This window comes from Nelusetta ayraudi, unplaced genomic scaffold (genome assembly GCF_046127955.1).
Source record: "Nelusetta ayraudi isolate G7.1 ecotype Tasmania unplaced genomic scaffold, CSIRO-AGI_Nayr_v1 ptg000042l, whole genome shotgun sequence".
NCBI lineage: Eukaryota > Metazoa > Chordata > Actinopteri > Tetraodontiformes > Monacanthidae > Nelusetta > Nelusetta ayraudi.
Window position 1 is genome coordinate 2,889,010 of NW_027466092.1, and position 20,591 is coordinate 2,909,600.

The 20,591-nt window shown below is 43.1% G+C and overlaps 1 protein-coding gene across 1 annotated transcript in view; it reads left to right on the forward strand.

Annotated features, from left to right (window-relative positions):
- ca10a (carbonic anhydrase Xa) overlaps positions 1 to 4,994 on the forward strand; it is a 195,215-nt gene extending 190,221 nt beyond the window's left edge. The window contains exons 7-9 of the mRNA XM_076033662.1: positions 2,339 to 2,493; positions 2,771 to 2,945; positions 4,019 to 4,994. Coding sequence (XP_075889777.1) covers positions 2,339 to 2,493; positions 2,771 to 2,945; positions 4,019 to 4,041 — 353 coding nt within the window. The 3' untranslated portion in view covers positions 4,042 to 4,994. The remainder of the gene's footprint in view (positions 1 to 2,338; positions 2,494 to 2,770; positions 2,946 to 4,018) is intronic.
- The last annotated feature ends 15,597 nt before the right edge of the window (positions 4,995 to 20,591 follow it).

Genomic DNA, 20,591 nt, shown 5'->3' on the forward strand with positions numbered 1-20,591 from the left:
AAGATCCAGAGGAGGCTGGCGAAGCAGCCAGCGTGGCAGGCGCTGACAGCGGCTCTCCAGAGGTTCCCCCACTGCTGCCAGGCTCCCACACTGGAGAGGCTGCGTCGGCTGCCGAGATCGCCCGCGGCTATCCTGGAAAAAAAGGCACAAATAATTGGATTAATGGGGGGATCCAGCGAGTGGCTGGATAAATGCACCGCCCCTTGTGGCCGGGAGGCGTCTCCGAGGCACCAGGCGGGGCCGGCGCCCGCCCGCTCGGCCGAGGCGGGAGGGGTGAAGCGGGGGGAGGGTTCCTCCGGGGGTCCAGCCGGCCGGAAGGGTTGGAGAGGAGCACGGAACCTGACAGCTGTCAGAAGTCCCTCAGACTCACCGACGCACACGTTCTGTCTCAAACGCGCACACCAAGCCCGCAATTGGAAAACGCTGAGGCACACACAGCTCTCAGACAACCTCGGGCTTAATGCAGAATATGTTGCTTTTCTTAAAGACACCTATGGACACCAGGGTATGACTCAAGAACTTCATGCAACTCTGAAGAGCATGATGTAAATTGTGAAAAAAGTAGCCTCATGTAGGATTTTCACCAAATAGGCCCATCATATTTTATTTACGATGTTTGTTTTTTTTTATTCATATATAGTTGAGCAGCACGGACTCTCAAATGTCTGTCGGTCATTGGGTTTTTAAAAAAAGAAGAAAAATTACCAGATATGACATTTTTTGATATATTGATATTTCACAATTTACATTTTTACGAATAACCAATTTGTAATGAGAATCAGCCATAAAACATCTCCACTAAATTAATTGAGTGTTTTCTCTGTTTTGCTTTGCTGAGTGATCTTCATGGTGACTTCTGCTAAGATTTCAAGGAACCTGATTTGCTGAAATTGAACTTAAAGCTTTAAAGCACAGGTCCTCATTTTTCCACCTCTATCAGTTCCATCTCCGTACATAGCACTAACAGTGTAATGGCGAAAACACTTCCATCAGCGTTATCAGATGCAAACAAATTGTTCCCGTGCTGCATCAGATGGCAGCGGATAAAATCAAAATATGGTCTCCGGACACAAACGCAGCAGCAGGCTCAGAAATGGCAGCGAGAAAAGTGCAATTCTCCAACGGGGAGCACCAGGAGCCTCCAGACGTGGTACAGAGCACGTCCTGCTGCATCAGAGAGGAGTCACATTTAGGATGGAATTTCTCAATCAGTTAATGCTTTTTTAAGTGACAACTGAAATTAGAATTATGGAAAGAAATTATGGCTGATTTTAAATGTCCCGCGTCTTGTCACCAAGATGCTAAATATTTCACTCAAACTGCATCATGCTGATCTTTTAAAATGGGATGTTTTTGGTCTCTCTCCAAACGTCTGCATAAAATCTGATTCAAATGGCGAGAAAACCTCTGGTTTTGCTGCCGTTTAGCGTCCACAGAGGCACTGGAATCAATTATTGAGTGAGAGCCCTGGCTGTTTCTCTGTCACGAACAGCAGCTGTGGGAATGAAGCCAGATAACCACCAAGCAGGAAGTGAACGGACCTGGAATCTACTGAAAGGATGTTGGGTGGTGTCTATTCCGTGAGGCACTCACCTATTGTTTTTTTCACTTAAGATTGCACAAATTGAGTGCAAAGGAAATGTAAATTGAGTAGTAAATAAATCCTGCCAATGTGTGGGATGTGCGTTATACATTTGAAGGGGATAAAAGCAATGTTGGTGATCTATCTGCAACAATAACCAGTTTGTCTGGCCAAAAATTTGGATTTTGAGCTGGCCAGGCCTTCCCTGCCCTGCCTGCTTCAGCCATGACTCCTTGGAACAGTGCGCTCCTTTGTGATCAGCCAGCAGCTCACTGCTAGCCCAAGGTAGTGGGAAAGAGGGCTGCTAGCTCTCATGCGGTGACGCTTAAAAAAATAAATAAAAAAAAAATTAAAAAAGGGACTTCCTGTGATAATCAGTTCGACTTGTGACTTAGAAAGTCATGCAAAATTGGAAACAAACACGGGAAGTCAGCCCATCTAGAAACACGCAAGTTGCCAGTTTTTGTACTTTGTGTGTTAGCTGTCATGCTAGTAACACAAAAAGAAACAAAAAAGTCTGTTTCTCGTAATAGTATGTGATTGAAACAATCACATGTTCTTCAACAAGTCAAACAAATTCAATATGTCACATCAGTGGTAAAGCACACTAATGTATGTGTTGTATGCATTTTGTCCTGTACTATTGCTATTTATCTTTTATTATCTTTTATTTGTCTGTCCATGGCAAATCCTATCAGATGCTTGTCAAGATCTGACGTACCCACTTTGTCCGCCTCCCTCTCGTCTTCCCCGCAGACGACGCATATTTACTGACTGGCCTGAACATCGAGGAGATTTACCCAGAGACAAACAGTTTCATCACATACGAAGGCTCGATGACCATCCCTCCGTGCTTCGAGACGGCCACATGGCTCCTGATGAACAAGCCCGTGTATCTGACTCGCATGCAGGTGAGCTGCACTGAGCCAAGCCAAACAAAGCGGAACATGACTCGCTGAGCTCAGGGGGGATTGTCTGTCAGAACAATGTGATTTCCTGTCTGGCCACTTCACTATGTTGTGTTCAGGCAGACTTTTACTCTCAAACTTTTCATCTCGTTTTTTCCTCTCCTAGGAAAAAAAAGACGCATGCAAAAATTTGTGGTTTAGGTTTCAGTGATGAATTAGACGCCTTTTATCCTGAGTCTCTTCTCTTCTCTTCTCTTCTCCTCTCCGTCTTTCATCCAAGATGCACTCCCTGCGGCTGCTGAGCCAGAACCAGCCGTCTCAGATCTTCCTGAGCATGAGCGACAACGTTCGCCCGGTGCAGCCGCTCAACAACCGCTGCATCCGCACCAACATCAACTTCAGCATGCAGGGCAAAGACTGCCCCAACAACAGGGCTCAGAAGCTTCAGTACCGAGGTAGAGACGCTGACACGCAGTTGCCGTGTTTCTTTCCCCTCTTCCCTTCCATTTCTGTTTCCACGAGAGATGGATTTTGCAGCGACTAGTCCCACTTGCCTTTGCCCCAAGACTGCTGCGATGGGCTCCGGCAAACCCTCGCGACCCTGAGCGCAGAAGCAGTAATAGAAAACGGATGGATGGTTGGATGGATTTGGCAGTTTGCTAGTATCTCTGAAAAAAAAAACAACTTTCAGAGAATAGGGTGATGCAAAATGCCATCACAAAGGAAAAGAGAAATAATAATCTTGCACTGGATGACTAAGCTCAAAATAAATAAAAGCCTGTATTATATACACCCACCAAACTTTGCTCGTACCGGGTTGGATCCCTGCCTGAAGCGATCTCTCATTGGTGTCTAGAAGAAACCAGTTAGAGATGACTGGAGGTGGTGGTGCATGGCGTCTCCCTGAAGGAAGTACGCATCCGAAAACATCCCAACACATTGCACACAGTGTTGATACGAGGCAGAATGGGTCCATGAGTCCACGTTGAGTGTAAATACCAACCCCACCATCCAAACACTGCTGCAGAAATTGTTCCTTATCAGAACAGGTGATGTTTTCTTGTCCGTCGTATAATTTTGGCGAGCATGCCATGCAAACTGTAGCCTCAATTGTCGTATTCTTAGAGGTGGAAATGCTGCAACCGCAGTTGGAGCAGGTGGTTATACCCGTACATGTATCCATTTCCTATCACTTTCTATGGCTTCCTATGCTGCATTCAGGGTCGCAGGGATTCTGGGGCCGATCCCAGCTCTTAGGGCGAAGGTGGTGCACTCTCATCATGAGGTCAACAATGCCAATTGTTAGAGGATTGACCCTCTACTTTTATTGGGAAAGTAGCTATAGAGAGACAAACTACTACCCACACTCGTACTAACACCTGTGGATAGTTTTTGGATTAAATTGTTGAAATACCAAATATGGTCATTGGGAATTCTTTTGTCCGCGGAAGAGCAGTCAGAGCAGTGTGGGACGTGGACAGCGCACATACATCAGTGTCCTCACTCTTGTCCTTCTCCTCTCTTCCAGTGAACGAGTGGTTACTAAAGTAGCCTCCCTTGGATGAGCATGAAGATGAGCGTCAGCGGCGGAATGGACAAGAAGAATGCAGGCAGAACGGGCGGACGGAGGAGGGAGCAACCGGGAGGCTGGAGGCTGCGTCATATCTGCGATTACATCATGGCATTGTACAAAGACAAACAGCACAAGGACATTATATATGATGTAAAGAACTTTGCATTGCGGGCAAAGGGAGTCTTTTCATACATTAAGAACAATTTAAAACCTACGATCCTAACACATGCTAACGAGCCCTCTCCCACACTCTACCGCTATACCTATACGAACATTTTGATACCGGTACTTTTTTTGGGAGACAACCAAAAAGAGACACTTTGAAACAAATTTGAAGAAAAAGAAAATACTAACAATGTGTGAAAGCATTTATTTGATAGCAAGGTTGGGACTGTAAGGCCTTTGTACATAAGAATTGTCAGTAGGAAAATCCAAGGACGACATCACAGGCCCCGTCCTCTCCAGTTGAGGCGATGCGGTCAGCAGCACACCACACAGACATTTCATCCCAGTCACCTACGAGGCATGCAAGCAGCAAAAAAAAAGTAAAATAAATAGCACAGAGAAGGAGCACAGCCTTACCTTGTAATTTTCTGAAACTACAAGTCATGTCACGGGAGACGAGCAAAAACTTTACTGGCTTCTCCGGCGGCCTCGGAGCAACCAGTGTCTTGGCCTCTTTGTACATATTATAATTATCAATACTGCAGAAAAATGAATATTTAAAAAAAAAAGTCATGACATAACGTTGAAAAAAAAAAGATATATTACGAAGATTTTAAAAAAAAATGATGTGTTTTAAAAAGCTTGGCACACTTCGAAGTCTGGAGCAGTTCTGAATCTGAGCTGATGCCTTCTTTTTTCTGTTTTCTTGTTTACAATGGTTCACTGTGTTTGAGTAATGTTATCAGCCCAATAAATGTGTCTGGAAAGTTCACTTTGGAATAACGCTTCAGTATATGAGGGCCCGACCTCCCCTTCCGGACCTGTTTTCTACCGTTCCATATTAAACGTGTTGACATGCCGATGCTCCTCCGCAGAGGCAGGCTCAATAACACCGGCAAGCTCATAACGCTGGAAGATTACGGCGGGATGAGGCAGATGTGGGGCCGGTGTAGCACCGAGATGAGCGGCTCAGCTCCTGCCGAAAGAGACGGCTCTCGCCTCCGTTACCCCTCCCTTTGTTTGCGTGATACGGCTGGAGCTTAGCAGCCGTGTACAGACGAACCTCCGTGAGGGTTACCGTGACCTGTCACAGTCTCTCACATCACATCGGCGGTCAACAGGGGACAAGGAGGAGAGGAACCTCCTCCCTGATGAGGGCACATGCATAACCGATGGCCTCGACGTCTACCAGCGTGTCTTCTACGCTCGGGTTGCAGACAGTCGGCTGCTCATTCCTGGTTTGTGAAAGCTTCAGACGCAACCTTTTCAGAAAGGAATTTGAACACTGCTGATGGTTTGGACAAAAGACCTTTGCCTTACAGATTAAAAAAAAAAACTTTATTTATATCGATGCTGCAATTAAGAGAAAGTTGACCTGTCATCATTATATAGAACTATCAAGAAAAGGCTGGAAGAATGTACAAAAAGCAGGAAGAAAAGTAACATCAAGCAACATTTTATTTGATGTGGTTTGTCAAAAGTGTTTTATCCCCTATAAAAAAAAATAAAGTCTAAATGAAGTTACCTTTCCTCACTGTCTTGTGGAAGTGCAGACTACTAGATAATTTAGTGATGTCACTCTATGACTGCAGACGATGAACTTGTAGCTCCCCAGTGTTCCACAGCAACTTATCTCCGGAGATAAAAACAAGAGTTTTTATGCTCACGCTCACAAGTTCGGAGTTAATCATTTTCCTGTCTTTGTATTGTGCAAATAAACTGGAGTGCCTGAAGTCAACCCAGGCAGGTGAACATGGAAATTACACTCAGAAAGAATACCCAGTCTGGAAGGCATAATCTGTGTGCTGTGATGCGACAGTGTGAGCCACTGCACCACAAAACCTACTTTGACCCCGTCGGTGTGCACCTTCAATTAACTGAGAGCTTATTTTGTGCAAACTGTGATCCAACCTGCCACATCACTTGGGAAGATCATCAAGGTTGTATTTTGTAAAGATTTTCTAAAATGAAACATCACTGGGGATGTAATGCAAGACAAATAGCACCAATCAGTGCTTCAGCAATGTTGCAATTGTGTTTTGCCAGTGTTTCAAAAATGTGACATAGAAGATGTTCCTGTTCAGGTCGGGTCTTCTCACACATATTAATTACAAGAATTCCTCAGTCAAAGTTTCAGTCAAAGAGTTTTTGCTCAAACTTTATTTTTTATGATTAAAAAATGATTTACCGGTAATACCTCTACCAGATAATGGCCGTCATTACCACTTTCACCCATCCAAACTAGCTGAGTTCTGGTGATCACCAGTCGCAAGCACTCCACTCACTGAGAACAGAACTTGAACATTTCAAGTCAGGCTTTACTCTGTGTCAAAAGAGCCTTCAAGATTGTTCTGAGTAACCCGTCGTGTTCAATATGTCAAGGACATATTAAGGACAGACTAACCACCTCGTTCCAACGGCAACTCACCAAGTAAAGAACATAATAGTCCAACATTTCAAGTGTTATTTTATGCCCCCACACACAGTTCAAGTCGTGAGTTGAAATCTAAGTTTATTTTGAAAGTTGTTGTTTTTTTTTTTCGACATCCTGCAAGGGCCAACTGAATTGTTGAAAAGCTGTCATTAGTCTGCTTTTCATCCTGCTGCTTCAACGGCCCAAGGTAAACGCCATAAAAGCCTCCCTAGAATGAAAGATTTTAAAAAATAGATTCTTTTTTTTTCACTTTCAGTTTCCCATTTTCAATCGTCACTATTCAACACTTTCCCCTCCCCCCTCTCCCCCCCCAAGGCCTCCAAAATCCTTGAACCAGAGCGCTGGCCCACTCAAGCCCAAGCAGTTTATCAGAGGAGGCCACGGCGATTGATCTGTATTTATCTAACCCTAACATGTGAACACAGAAACATGTCCCGTCCTGATAGATTTTGTATCCCGCTTGGCCTTGTGGTGTAAGCGATTCACCTCGGCCCGCGTCGGCTGTTTCTGTCAGCTGGGTCCCGCTGAACATCGATTCGGCCCGGCCCGGCCTCCTTCATTATCTCGCAATCAATTGAGGATGCCTCGTCTTGTAGCACTAATGTGGGGAGAAATACCGCCTCAAACAACGTGAGTCTCTCTCTCTCTCTCTCTCTCTCTCTCTCTCTCCCCTGCAATGAAATGGTAGCCAGGTGGGCGGAGGCTGAGGAGAGAGTTCTCGGAGGCCACCGGGCACCCAAGGTTATGGAGACCATTATTCTACCTGATGTAGGAGATGCAGGGAAGAGCCAAAGCCAGAGGAGCGACAGTAAATATGCCAAATGATCCGCCGACAGCACTCCAAATCTCCCCCAACACCGCCCGCCATCAGCTCACCCTCATCTCGCCGTGTTTTGACAAACAATCAGCGCGACCCTCATGACTCCAGAGTAGATCCCATCCACAGAGATCCCCAGACTGCAGCCCTGCCAAATGGAATGAGTGGCTGTGTAAATATGAATATAAATATAATTATAAATATAAACTTATATATTTATTTCGCTCAGATGTTCACGGGGACGTTTAATGATCCTACATTAATAAGAGTCGTAATAAGGTGGCTGCACGCTGGAGAGCAGCCAGCGCAGCAGCTGTCAAGCCAAATCGAAAATGTGCAAATGTCCGTATGTGCGCCGACTCGGGAGACGCTGGCGTCCAGATGTGTTTGCAGCAGAGGGGCTTTCAATCAGCCGCCTCGCGGCGGAGTCAAACTTTTCTCCTTGAGCGAGCGGGAAGAACACCTGAGTCGGAGCCTCCGCGCAAGATTAGCTTGTGAGGCCTCATTGTCTCTCGAAAGGTCAATTCGCCAGATACCAGACTGTCATCGTTACCTTTATGTATGACGATCATTTGCAAGGAGCTTGGGCAGAAGTAAGTCACCCAGGATGCTCAGATGGGGCAAAGAAAACCAAGTGTCCTGTCCAAAGTAGCTGGATTTACTACTATCAACCATAATAACTCAGATTAATGCCTGTAATAATTATGTTTTTTTTTTCATGTCCTTGCTTTTTGATTCATGTTTTGAAAAAGACCTACGTGTTGAATTATGATAACACCTATTTAAAAAGGTTTAGAAAAAGTGACCTCTATTAGATTGTGTGCTGTCTGTCTTTTTATTTCATACTCTTGTCTTGGTGTTTGTCTTTCTCTCCACCAGCACCCACACCTGCTCTGCCTCAGTAATCAAGCCCAGCGGCTCTTCATCAGCTCGTCACCTCATCATCTTTCAGCTCCACTCTGACTCCCACATAGCGCTGTTTCTGAAGAAGTCCAGCGTTTGTTGGCACCTTCATACTTATTTCTCATATTACACAGTGTCATGTTGAACAAGATCCTCTTTCAAATCAGACATGAACTGTGCTTAGTGTTATACCTGCGGCCATGCTATCAAAAACATAAATGAACTGCTAGGCTACATGGGCAGGACTGTGGAAAGCAGGTGATTTTGGCAAACAAATTCATGAAATCCTGGGAAGAGCCATATTCTGTCAGAGAACTCCTCACACATTATCGTAATTATCTTAAATCTAATATTAAATATAAATGATCTAGTGACTTATTACTAAATGCATCCTTGTCTGTTTTCTTATGTAGCAATATATCTTTCTAAATGTTACACATTAGGCCGATAAGTCAAGAGGTTTGACTCCCTCAAAGTACATTACAATATGGCTAAGAAAAAAATAGATCATTTAAAAGAATAACAATCTGATTCATTTAAAATGTGGAAAAGTCCAAATGTTTGCCATTGCCAAAGTTGGTTGTCTCTCTAACAGAAATGACTTTCCCCCCAAAAAAATCCAACTCACTCCTCTGCCAAAACTTCACTTTTATAGCGAGACACAATTTCACTACACACACATACAGTACACACACACAAACAAAGTCACTTTTGAGTGACTTGTGGAAAGCTTAATATGTGTTGAATCACATGCAAGATGCCCTTGACAGTGATGTTTTTATGACTTCACAGAATACATTTAATCATCATGTTTCCCCGAGTGGATCAAACTACCTGAAAAACACTTTGGATGATAAGCATTTCTAAATTCAGTTTTTTTTTTTTGTTTGTTTGTTTGTCTTTTGGAATGTGTCCTTCACAAAGACGATGTTTCATTTTTAATCATAACCTCAGAATTTGGGACGTAACGTTGATTTAAAAGTTTCTGCCATTAACAGGTTCTGGTGTCATTGATGGAAGGAAACGCTGCGTAGATGTGTTGGTCTAGTGTTGCCACAGGCAAAATAAACTCAAAGCAAAGGTGAAACTTGATGTCTTCACATGATCAAATTATTTTAGACGCTGAGGTGAGAAGTCAGGTTTGACACTTGTGACTGTCAAATTATGTTGGAACTGAAAAGCCATGAGGAAATGTGACTAGTCAGAAGAGCGGCAGAGGGTTAGTTTGTATGTTTTTCTGGCAGTGTCGAAGGAGTGGACGAAGGAACGTTTGACCGAGACAGCGAAGAAGCAACCGACTTGCAAAGTTCCAGTTTAATTCTGACTGACGATTAATCAACACTGACCTCCTCCACTGCCAAAGTCTTTACTCTCCTCTGATGTGTATTTGTTCAGTGAGGCCTCCGACATCTCTTGTACCACCTGTTTTCTCATGTTTTGATTTAGGTTGAAAGGTCAGTCTGTTATACTTGAGTCACAGTGACGTGTTTGTTGTTTTGGCCTTGACACACCCAGAAGTCGTATTTAGCGTGTCACTATTTTGTTCAAATTGTGATGCAAGACTATGTTTTTTGTCAGTGCTCCAACTCCTTATAAGTTGGAAAGTACGGCGACCACATGTTGTGGCTTGATAAGGGCAGGCTGTTCCAACTCCCTGGCCACCGTGATCAGCAGAGGCCCAGCCCAGGATGCCCCGCCTTCACATGGTTGGCCGCTATGGTCACTTGCTTGGGTGGAAGGGTGAGGGCCAAATCAAGTGTTGACTTCACAGGTCTCCCTTTAGCTTCGTCGAGGCTTTTCAAGCCAAATCTTGACAAAAAATGCTGCAGACAAAGAGTTCTTTTCCCTAAACTTGACACGGTTCATTGCGTGTGTTGAAGGCTATAGCCTAGTCTTCACGCACTGACAACAATATAATATTATAGCAAAAAATAATAAATAATTCATGCAGCATTTTCCAAGTCTTATTTAGTTAGCCATCAAAAAAGACAATAGTTGGAGGTCAAATCAGTTCGGCACTCCAAACAATTCACATTGTGAAGTGAGGGTGAATGCCAGTAATCACAGACATTTCCTATTAATAAGAAAAACCAGAAGCGCTTTCAAACAGCAGAAAGGTCATCAGGTAAGGAGGGAAATTACAGACAAGGAAGCTGGCTTAAATTCCTTAGCTAACGCTCCAGGAAAATGCATTTAACAAGACAAACATGCTATATTTAGAAATTGTTGGCCAAGCCGCGCGGTAACACCCGCATACTACTGTTTACTTGCATAATTTCATATTCATCAGGCAGCTCGGGATGACTTTGCAGTGAACTGCACTGCTGTTTAGAAACAATTAGCGAGATAATGACATTTTTGGTTTTGATTATATGAATTTTCTCCCCTAAATCATGTCACTCAGGGAGATGAGCTGTATAATTCACTTCTTCTATTATCACTGTCAAGTGTTCCTCTCCTTTTGGACTGTGCATTTCCCACACTTGAGAGGAAAGGGCACCGAACTTGAACGTTTCTGCTGGGCTTCACTCAAACACAGGACTTTGTTGCAGGTTTCATTCTTTATTTCCTCTTTTTGATCCCTGCCCCCATGCATTTACAGGTGAAAAACCTTCAACAAAAACCCAAAAGAAACAAGTTAAATTGGCTCAACTGATTAAACACATTCACACCATATACTATTTACAATGGATATTTAATAATAAATAAAGTTTAACCAATTAATTTAGTCAATTAGGTTTAATTATTAACTATTAAGTTTACCTATTCTATGTATTAATTATGTTTACCAATCAGCAGGCAGTGACATTTTAAATTAAATCTTAACAAGTGCGATCTACATGCCCCACGTGTCCTCCTGCGCCGGTGCTGGGATGCGGAGCAGGTGCAACGTCTAGCAGTCGTAGCAGTCTTTGAACAGCATGGCTGGTGGTCTTACCGGCTGTCTGTTCAGTCTCAAAAGTTCGGTTGCACTTTGCACAGCTCCGTACGTGGTTTCGCTCCGGCGAATGTCTCCTGCAGACTGGCGTCCACGCTCTCGCTCGCTCTGCCACGCCCCTGCTGGCGCGCTCCGCTTATATTCGCTGGGTGCATGCGGGTGGCCAATTAATTGTTCCAGGTCGAAATTGACGCCACGAGCGTTCGCCGCAACAATCACCAACAGCCCTCTGAGGTTCGCCGGGGCCTCCCTGGGCCACAGATCTCACCCTGCAATAACACAGCGCTGTCCCACAGGATGCTCCTTAGTTACAACATTCTTTTGTTTTTAGTCCCTTGACATCTGGATCCTCTGTGTCGGCTCATCGCAGCTTCCAAGACAGTCTTTAGTACACACATAGATGTTGTTTCCTTACTTTGGGGATTATGCCTTTCATCGCTTAGGTGGAGGTGAGTGACCGTGATGCTAATTGGTGTGCCGATGCAAATCTGAGAGCACAGTTTTGTGACCATGAAAGCATAAAGTCTGTAAAGACTGACAGATGATAAGAAATGCATTTATGCTGGGGAAAAAAAAACAACTGGAATAAAATGTAGTGGGAAAATGCAGCTTCAGCTGCATATTAATGAAACAGACCTATTAAACCCAGCTTTAAAAAGACTTTAGAATTTATGGAAGCGCTTCACATTCAGTCAGTTCAGTCACATTTGTCACGGCAGTAAACACTGAGTGTATCAGCGTATTGTGGCTGTGCCACAATATTCATTTTCATTTGTGTACTTTCATAATAACTTGCTGATTCAAAGCTCTTAAAATACAGCAGACCAGCATTTAAAAGTTGGCTCTTGACCTTTTTTTTCTTTTCTTTTTTTTTTTAAATCACAGCGGAACCTGTAAACCTGTAAACAAAGTTTTACCATCACACAGTTTGACAAAGCACAGACATGCTCAGCTTAATTAAGCCTTTCTTTATGCTTCACATTTCCATTGAAAAGACACAGGAGAAGCCAAGCTGTGTGTTAAAATTCTACTCACACGTGTGCATTATTTGTCAGGAGGCGAGAGAAGCAGCCAGTAGCTTTTATAACCCGAGGCTGAGAAAATTCAATGAGGAAGATGAGATGAATTTAATATTGCAACTTTGGGTCCCAACTAATAGGTCACATGATCACAGATTCTTGGCTTTAAATCATCTCCTGATATTTTCTATTTGCTGTGTTGTTATTATTAATCTTTGTTCTCTAATGCTGTCTGTAACTACCAGAACTTTTTCTGACCATTCTCACACGCTCATCATCGTTAGCATCAAACTGGCACAGCAGCAAAAAAATAACTTTCAAATATCAAATGTAATTTCCATCTTAAAACATCCAAGTCAGTCTTTCCCTTTTGAACTGAACAGCTAACTGAATCAAAGGCTGCGGGAACCGTCTACTGACTCTACTGTCGATCTACCTCCCAAAATGACATTTTTTTAGTACTGCATTTCTTGAGGAATGACGGCGTGGGCCAGATGATGAAGCCAGATGGTCAAACTCAAATGATCAATTCACAATTCCATGCATTTCCAGAAAATCTTTTAAAGTGCACGAAGAGAAAAATTGCGTCCAAAATTTGACGGAAAGAGCAACGTTCAAAACCATTTCTGTCTGATTTTCTATGAAGTTTGATCCTCGTCGACGTGGTTTTCATCTGTTTGGAGTCAGAGCTGTCGGAATCAGAGAACTGGTTCAGAACTATTTGGAAAAAGGTTTGCACAAAAAAAAAACTGACATGGGGAACATTCAGCTTACATGACCTATATCTATTTTTTCTGGTGCTCTCGTTTACCTCTTCTTCCTTTTCTTCTAAATGTTTTATCTATTTATTTATTCATCTTTTTTTTGTTATTCCTTTATGTTAGCATCTGTGTATGTATGAGTGTGTATGTGTATATTTTCTATTCATCAGTGTGGTTCTATTTACAAATCTTTATTATTTTGTTTAAAAATCAGCACCATGTTTTTCTTTTTATTGTATCCCTGTGGAAAAAAAATGTAATAGAATTGTGGTCTTCTTCTTCTTCTTCTTCTTCTTCTTCTTCTCCTTCTTCTTCTTCTTCTTCCTCTTCTTCTTCTTCTGGTCGACACACAGCCGCGTCATATGATGAAACTTAGCTTTAAGTGGCCTCATTAATTCCCATCAAATCATTTCACGGCCGGGCTAAATTTTCAAAAGTTTGCTTTGAATTTGCTTGCTAAGAGCCGGCCCACCAGCAACCATATCAACTTTGAAAGATTAAGCCACAGCAGGTGTGTTCTGCAGGCCATTCACAGTGCTTTTTTATTTCTTTTTTTTAAGAAAACCTTGATATTAAAAACCTGCTGTGGCTAAAGGTACAGTATGTGGACCAGGAGGCAAAGATACAGGAAGTGCGCAGTACTTGTTCGACGTGCAGTTTGTCCCCTGAACACCATGCACTGTAGATTCCACTGGCTGCGGGCTGAAGTTCTCTAGGGGTTTGGGTCAGGAGCTGTCCTGAAGCCTGTGATTTTGCAAGAGACACTGAAGGACAGGTGGAGTGGACATATCCTGGACAGCATGCCGTGAGATTCCTTTCCCATGTCGGTGAATGACATGCCACCAAATGCTCAGTGGCACATGATTTTTAAATTAAGAATTTCTCATTTCAAGATTCAACCAGATTCTACTGTGCCACCAGGCGAGCCGGTGGTTTCTGCCCGGATTCGCAGCACATACAGATATTGATTGGAAATGCAGAGCAAAAGCAAACCGAGAGCTTTCAAAGACAGAGAAATGTGATATATTTCGATGCTGCCATGTCACCTCAGTCGGAGCCACCAGAGCATGATGCAGGGCCTGAGTTAAGCATCAAAGGTGAGGGTTAAAGGGTTAAAACCTCTCAGTTGGAAATAAATATGCTTCTCCACCAAGCTCTCCGTCTTTAAGGCAGAGACACACACAGGATCTGACAGAAGCCTCTCATGGCTGATTAGTTTTGGCTACCAGCTATACGACTTGGCTCATGCTACGCTGGTCAGTCTCCCCTGTTGCCTGACCCCGGCCTCCAGCAGGAGCCACCTCTCACTCGTCTGCCTGTGGATGATTGAAACTGGGGTATAAGTCTATCTGTAAATCTAAATTAGGCTTCTTTTTTTTTTACACAGCGATGACATATCTTTTTGTCGGTACTGTTGACAGTCTTACATCATAATGACTTGATAATTATGATTAAAAACTTAAATAAATTAATAAATCTTAAAACGGCAGTTGCTAAATGTCTCTGTGGGTAAACGTAATCCATAAAGAAATGACTGGCTGCTTTATGTCGGTGTATCAAGTCAACCCAAAGGTCATTGAATACACACATTTGCATAATGTACACACTCAATTCCGCATTGCAGTCAACTATTCTGACATGCCAGATGGAACCTTTTAATAATATCCACACAAACAAAGCAAATACATAGAGTTTTTAAAGGAGAGATAAAACCTATAAGTTGACTGGTTGAGTTTTTATTTTGTCTCACAAATTGAACTAAAGAGATTTTTACACATTTAATTGCAGTAGGTGCGGCTGAAGGGGAGTGATACGAACTACATCACTGCCCTAGCTGGTCGAGTTGCACTGATATTTATAAAGGCCCAGTTGACCTAAATTGAAGTATTAAAATCCATATATAAAAATCAAAGTTAGGTGTTTCTCAAAAATCCAAAACAAAACAAACATTACCAACTATTTGTGTGTTTAATCATTTTTGAGGACTGTGTAGGTGTGGCAGGTATCACTTTGATTGACAGCAAGCTAGCTATCAATCACTTGCTGACTATTGGTAGAACCAAACTCCAAACATATTTCACCAGTTCTGATAAAACGTCATCAATACTAGCAGGGGTCGCTAAGGGCCACAGTGTTTAATTAACTAGACTTGTGTCCAAGCCAAACATCAAAATACAGAAAAAATGTTGTTCACCAAGAAAAGCCTCCAGTGCCGTTTTTCAATTTATCTTCCAATGACGAGATACACCTGCCAGCAGCAGCTTAGTTAGCAGTAGCTTCTAGCTTTCCTTGGTCGCATTCTGCGGCTGACACAAGAACATGTTTGCAACAAATGGCTTCCTGTTTTTGTCACAACTGAGAGAGAGCTGGCTGCTCACAGAAAATCTGCACTTTTTTTTAACTAATTGAAAATGATTTTCACTTTTCCAACTTCGTAAGACAGATGAGCAAGCTTTTGGAATTGAGATCTTGCTGCTAGTTGCTGTGAAAGTCTGGCTTAAAATGACTTTTTCACAGCGCAACTCCTTACGCAAGCACAACAGCCTCAACTTTGCCACTGCCTCCGCTGAAGGTGCGGGATATTTTCAGCGTCGGGCCATATCCGCAGGGACGACCAGGGCAGCCCATTGTGAAAACACTGGATCAGCCCATCAGGGTGGTGGGGTAAACGCAGCCAAAACTAATGACACGCTTGCAGTTTGTCCTTCAAAGCGGCGTGTAAAACGCATATAATGGGTGATTTCACCAACTCTCCATCCCGCCCTTGTGCACACATACACACACACACACACACACACACACACACACACACACACGCACACACACAGATAACTGCCTTTATATCTTTGGAACAAGCCTGTTCTGTTGTTGCGTGCCATTAATTTACTCCTGTATCTGTGTGTGTGTGTGTGTGTGTGTGTGTGTGTGTGTGTCTGTTTTAACAGCTCAGAGAGTGTCGCTGGCCCCGCTTTTAACCAAAGGTATAAAGGCTGCACCGGGCCAGTGATGCATGAAGGACTGCTGCCTGCATTACGACCTCTCGTCTCTCTCTGTATCCCAATAGATTTTTATTTTTTTTAAACTTGCTTTATTAACCAACAGATGGGCCGCCTTCTCTTTGCTGTTGGAACAGTTGTGGCCTGCAGCTACACAGAAATCACCGTTCTCCGTTGCACTGTGTGGTTTAAACATAGCTAGACCACACAACAGGGTTCATGGAGCCACCTCGCTTCAAGGCGCATTCTACTTTGTGGAGACGTTTCTTGGTCACCGGGGTGCTTTTGTGCAGCGGCTGGAGATACTTTAAAGGTATGTGTAACTCAAAGCCAGCAGCATTGCATTTGCTCAGTAAGCACTGTGAAGTCCATGCTCACTGATGACTTTCGGTTCGCCTGTCCAGATTCACATGCGAGGTGGCAGGTCCCACATGCAGGGCTTGTTACAGGCTTGTTGTAAAGAGACGTTTATTCCAAAAACAAAATAAAAAAAAAAAAAAAGCCTAAAAATGTCCTCCTGGAGCAAACATAAAGAAAGGAGGCTCTAAAACACAAAAATCCAAGAAACCAAAATCCATAACCCGGTCCGACATAAAGACAAAGGGACTTACAAAGACTATTGAGGACTATTTGCGATCACCATGAAAATCATACAAACGGGGGGGAAAAGGCAAGAAAACATGGATGGGATGGATAGTGTGCAGCATGTCTACATATCTGCAGACAATTTATCACATCAAAACTGAACTAGTAGATCACTAATGGAACCACATGAAGAGGCAAAATATGCAGACATAATTCAGAAGACAAACCTGTGCCTAAAGATCCTGTACAGAAGTGGGTACTTACAGATTACAGAAGTAATTACATAATCAATTGAAGGGGTCATGGAAAATAAATAGAAAATAGATTGCAGAAAATAGGATAAAATATACTCCTACGTCCAATAGTAATTCAAAAATGAAATGCACTAAATCATAATGATCATTCAATTTATGTATGGTTTTATACTACCATTGTAATGCTGGAGGCTTTGTGCTCCTTCTTTATCTGTTTAGAAAAAAAAAGAAATAGAAGGTAAAGACAGCATGGAAAGGGATTTAGAATTTGAGTTCCCAGATCACCCTTACAAGTACTGTTTTTCTGAGTAGCTTATGCTCTAACAAAAAGATATATGCATTGTATTGTAGCAATGATTGTAGCCATACTTCCCCAGTTGTCACAGGACACTGGCAAATAGTATTATTGTGGTTGTGTTTTTCTCTCCTCCAGAGCTATAAACTGATCTATAAAGAGTTGAGGAGCTCTGAATCCTTCATTTGGAAAGTACTTTTAATCCATTAGACATTTATGACTTAGCATTTCGATTTTGTGCCTTAGCAGCTCCATAAGATTTTGTGTTTCCCCTGCAGGACTGCAAATTGATCCTGGGCTTTAAAATGTTCATGGCATTTCCATTTCATAGCAGTGACCGGGGAACATTACAGACCGCCACCAGTAATGTTGGCTGAGCGTAGAATTCCGCGCTGCCACACAGATGCACGGCTTGAGGTCGCCCTGTGGACAGCGTGTCTTTAGAGAGTGAATTATTCAAACCGCACTGACCTTAATGTTACAGCACTGCCAGCGGCGTGAAAATACTCTCTTGATTTCTTATTTTATTACCTGTTCCAATGTCCCCCCCCTTTTTTTCGCTGAAATCCAATTAACAGAGCCAAGGAGCTCCATGGCACCACACGCATCAATTATTCATCGTGGCTTTTTACAGAAGATTCCTTGGAGTTCCTGTGAATATTAAAGAGCCACGAGCAGCAGACGGGCCAGATGTGTTACATCGCTCTCATCTGACAGACCTCTCTGGGACTGAACTCGTCTCCCCCTCCCCACCCCGCCAGCTCTCTGAGGTGCCACAGGAACTCCTGAACTACAGAAGTTTATCCAGCTGAAAGGAGGACATGGTGCCTGCATTAAGCACAGGAACAAAACAAACAGGGTGGGTTTTCCTAAGACTGTGAGAAAAGATTGCATGACTTCCCCAAGTTGTTATGAGGAAGGCCATTGGAAGCGTTTGTGCTTCTGTTTAAGGTGATATACTTTCTGTGTGTATAGAAACAGTTTGAGACGCATTAGAGAGGGTCCAGGATTTTGAATTGATGCTTTTTAATGCCTGAAGTAATTCGTAATGAAGTTATAAGAAGCCGTAGAAGTAATTTCTCATTTTTAACATGAACGTTTCAAGCATACGAGGTGATTGCAGACCATGTGAGAAAGCACATTTAACATTTCCTCTTCAAGACAAGTAAAAACATGGCAGTAAAGTTGGTTGCAGCGTGCCACGGGCTGGCAAAGTGTTCCAAGTCTACTCCTTCGGAACAAAAGGAAGCAATGAGCTAATTTCCAACTCAATGAACTAAAGATTGACTCTGGGGCATCTTTGTTTCTTCCCAGCCGGATATCCTGGAAGAAAACTTCATGTGTATGTCAGGTCATTCAAAGAAGTTGATTAAAATGGTTACTTCCCTACAACCATCAGTTTATGCATTCACTACTGAAAACAAAGAGATATTCATATTTTTTGTAACTGTAGTTGTGGCGCCTACTTCTGAAGGATGACAGTAACAGAAGTATTTACTGTGGGCAATTCCACATGCACTGTTCTCAGAATCAAAGGCTTTAGTGTTTTAAGAATTATTAATCTTCAAAATTACATGGCACAAGTAGAGAGCTTTTTTTCTATTTGGAGGACAAAATACAAAGACTAAAAATAAAGAGATAGAGACTGCGCTGCATCTGAAAATAAACAGGTCTGTTGTTATCTTTGTTGGACGCGGAAAGGCTTTTTGAGTGGAACACTTCTCGCACATCTGGCAGCATTGTTTTACAAATTGCTCTCTGTGCTGAAGGCTAAGTATGTTGCACGTCTGAGTGCCCCGGCCTTCGGTGAAACAACACTGAAGGGTGTCCCATTCTGCAGCGCAATCCAAATGGACTTGGAGTGCGGCTAGTTCATTATTTAAAGTGACAGTACAGCACAGTACATCACTCGTGCATCTGCCTGCGTGCTGGCCCGACTCGTGCTTCCATGCGCGTGATGTGGCCTGACTGGTCGTCTGTGGCTCAGTTTAACTAATAACTAACACAATCGCAGAGAAATGGGCGGGACTGGAGCATAAATGCTAATATAATACTATTCAAATGTTCCAGTGGGGCGGCAGCACTCAGCGACACCGCCAGTCGGCTACGATGCGGCCTTCAATATTCATTAGCCTGTGACGCACAATATTAAATGCACTCACAGAAATGACTCCAAAGACAAGCAAACAGAATTTCTGGTGCACAAACACAGCACAGCTGGAAATGAGGTGAATTCTGTCTCAGCGGTGCGAAATCTGCACCTGAGCCCTCGTCATTTGATCAGCGTTCTCTCTGCAGTCTGCCGTCTGGGCTCTGTCTAAGGACTGTTTAGTGATTGGAAGTAGCTAGCAGCGACTGCACACACACGTACACACACATACGCACAAGTCTCTCAGGAAGGTTCCCAGGTCATGAGCGGAACTGCTGCGACCGTCTTCGATCAGCAACACATACTTTTTAAAACTGGGTTACACTGACAAGTTGCTCCTCTCTTTCATCTGCTGGCCTGTTTCTAATTTAAACTGTGGCCACACGTACTGTTGGCCTGTGTGTGAAATTGTGTTCCATGAGTGTAGACACACTGTACAACTTTACTGGGATCTCTTACTTTGTGTCTCACTCCTCCTTACAGGTTCTCCAGTCACGTATTCATCACAGGTCCCTCTGGACTTTGATGGCTTCTGTTATGACCACTGCTCACATTGGAGTTGTGCTGTTGAGGCAGAATTTGTGTTAGTCAAATAATATGAAATAAACCATTTTGTATTTTTAGAACTGTTGTGTAAATAGGATATGACAGTAATTTAATCACAACATAAATAAAATTGGAACCAGTTACTCGGGGTGCAGTGGTTCACGCTGCGGCCTCACAGCAAGAAGGTTGTGGGTTCGATTCTGGGCCTGGGGCCTTTCTGTGTGGAGTTTGCATGTTCTCCCTGTGTCTGCGTGGGTTCTCTCCGGGTTCTCCGGCTGAATTGGAAACTCTAAATTGTCCGTGGGTGTGTATGTGAGTGTGTTGTCTGTCTCTACGTACCCCTGCGATGAACTGGCGACTTGCCCAGGGTGTCACCCTGCCTTCGCCCCTATGACAGCTGCGATAGGCTCCAGCAGACCCCCGTGACCCTGAGCTCAGGAGGAAGCGGAAATTGAAAATGGATGGATGGATTTGTGGAATTATTCATGATTAAAATTTCTTAGGATGATCTCAAAGTAAAAAGGTGTAGTGAAGTTTGACCTTGTTATGGCTATTAGTTGTTGTTTTGAGCACTGCTGAAAGTTTAACACTTATGTCTAAAGAACATTTATTAAAACATTGGAAAAGTATTCCAAATGTAATTAAATATAATTAGTTACATTACTT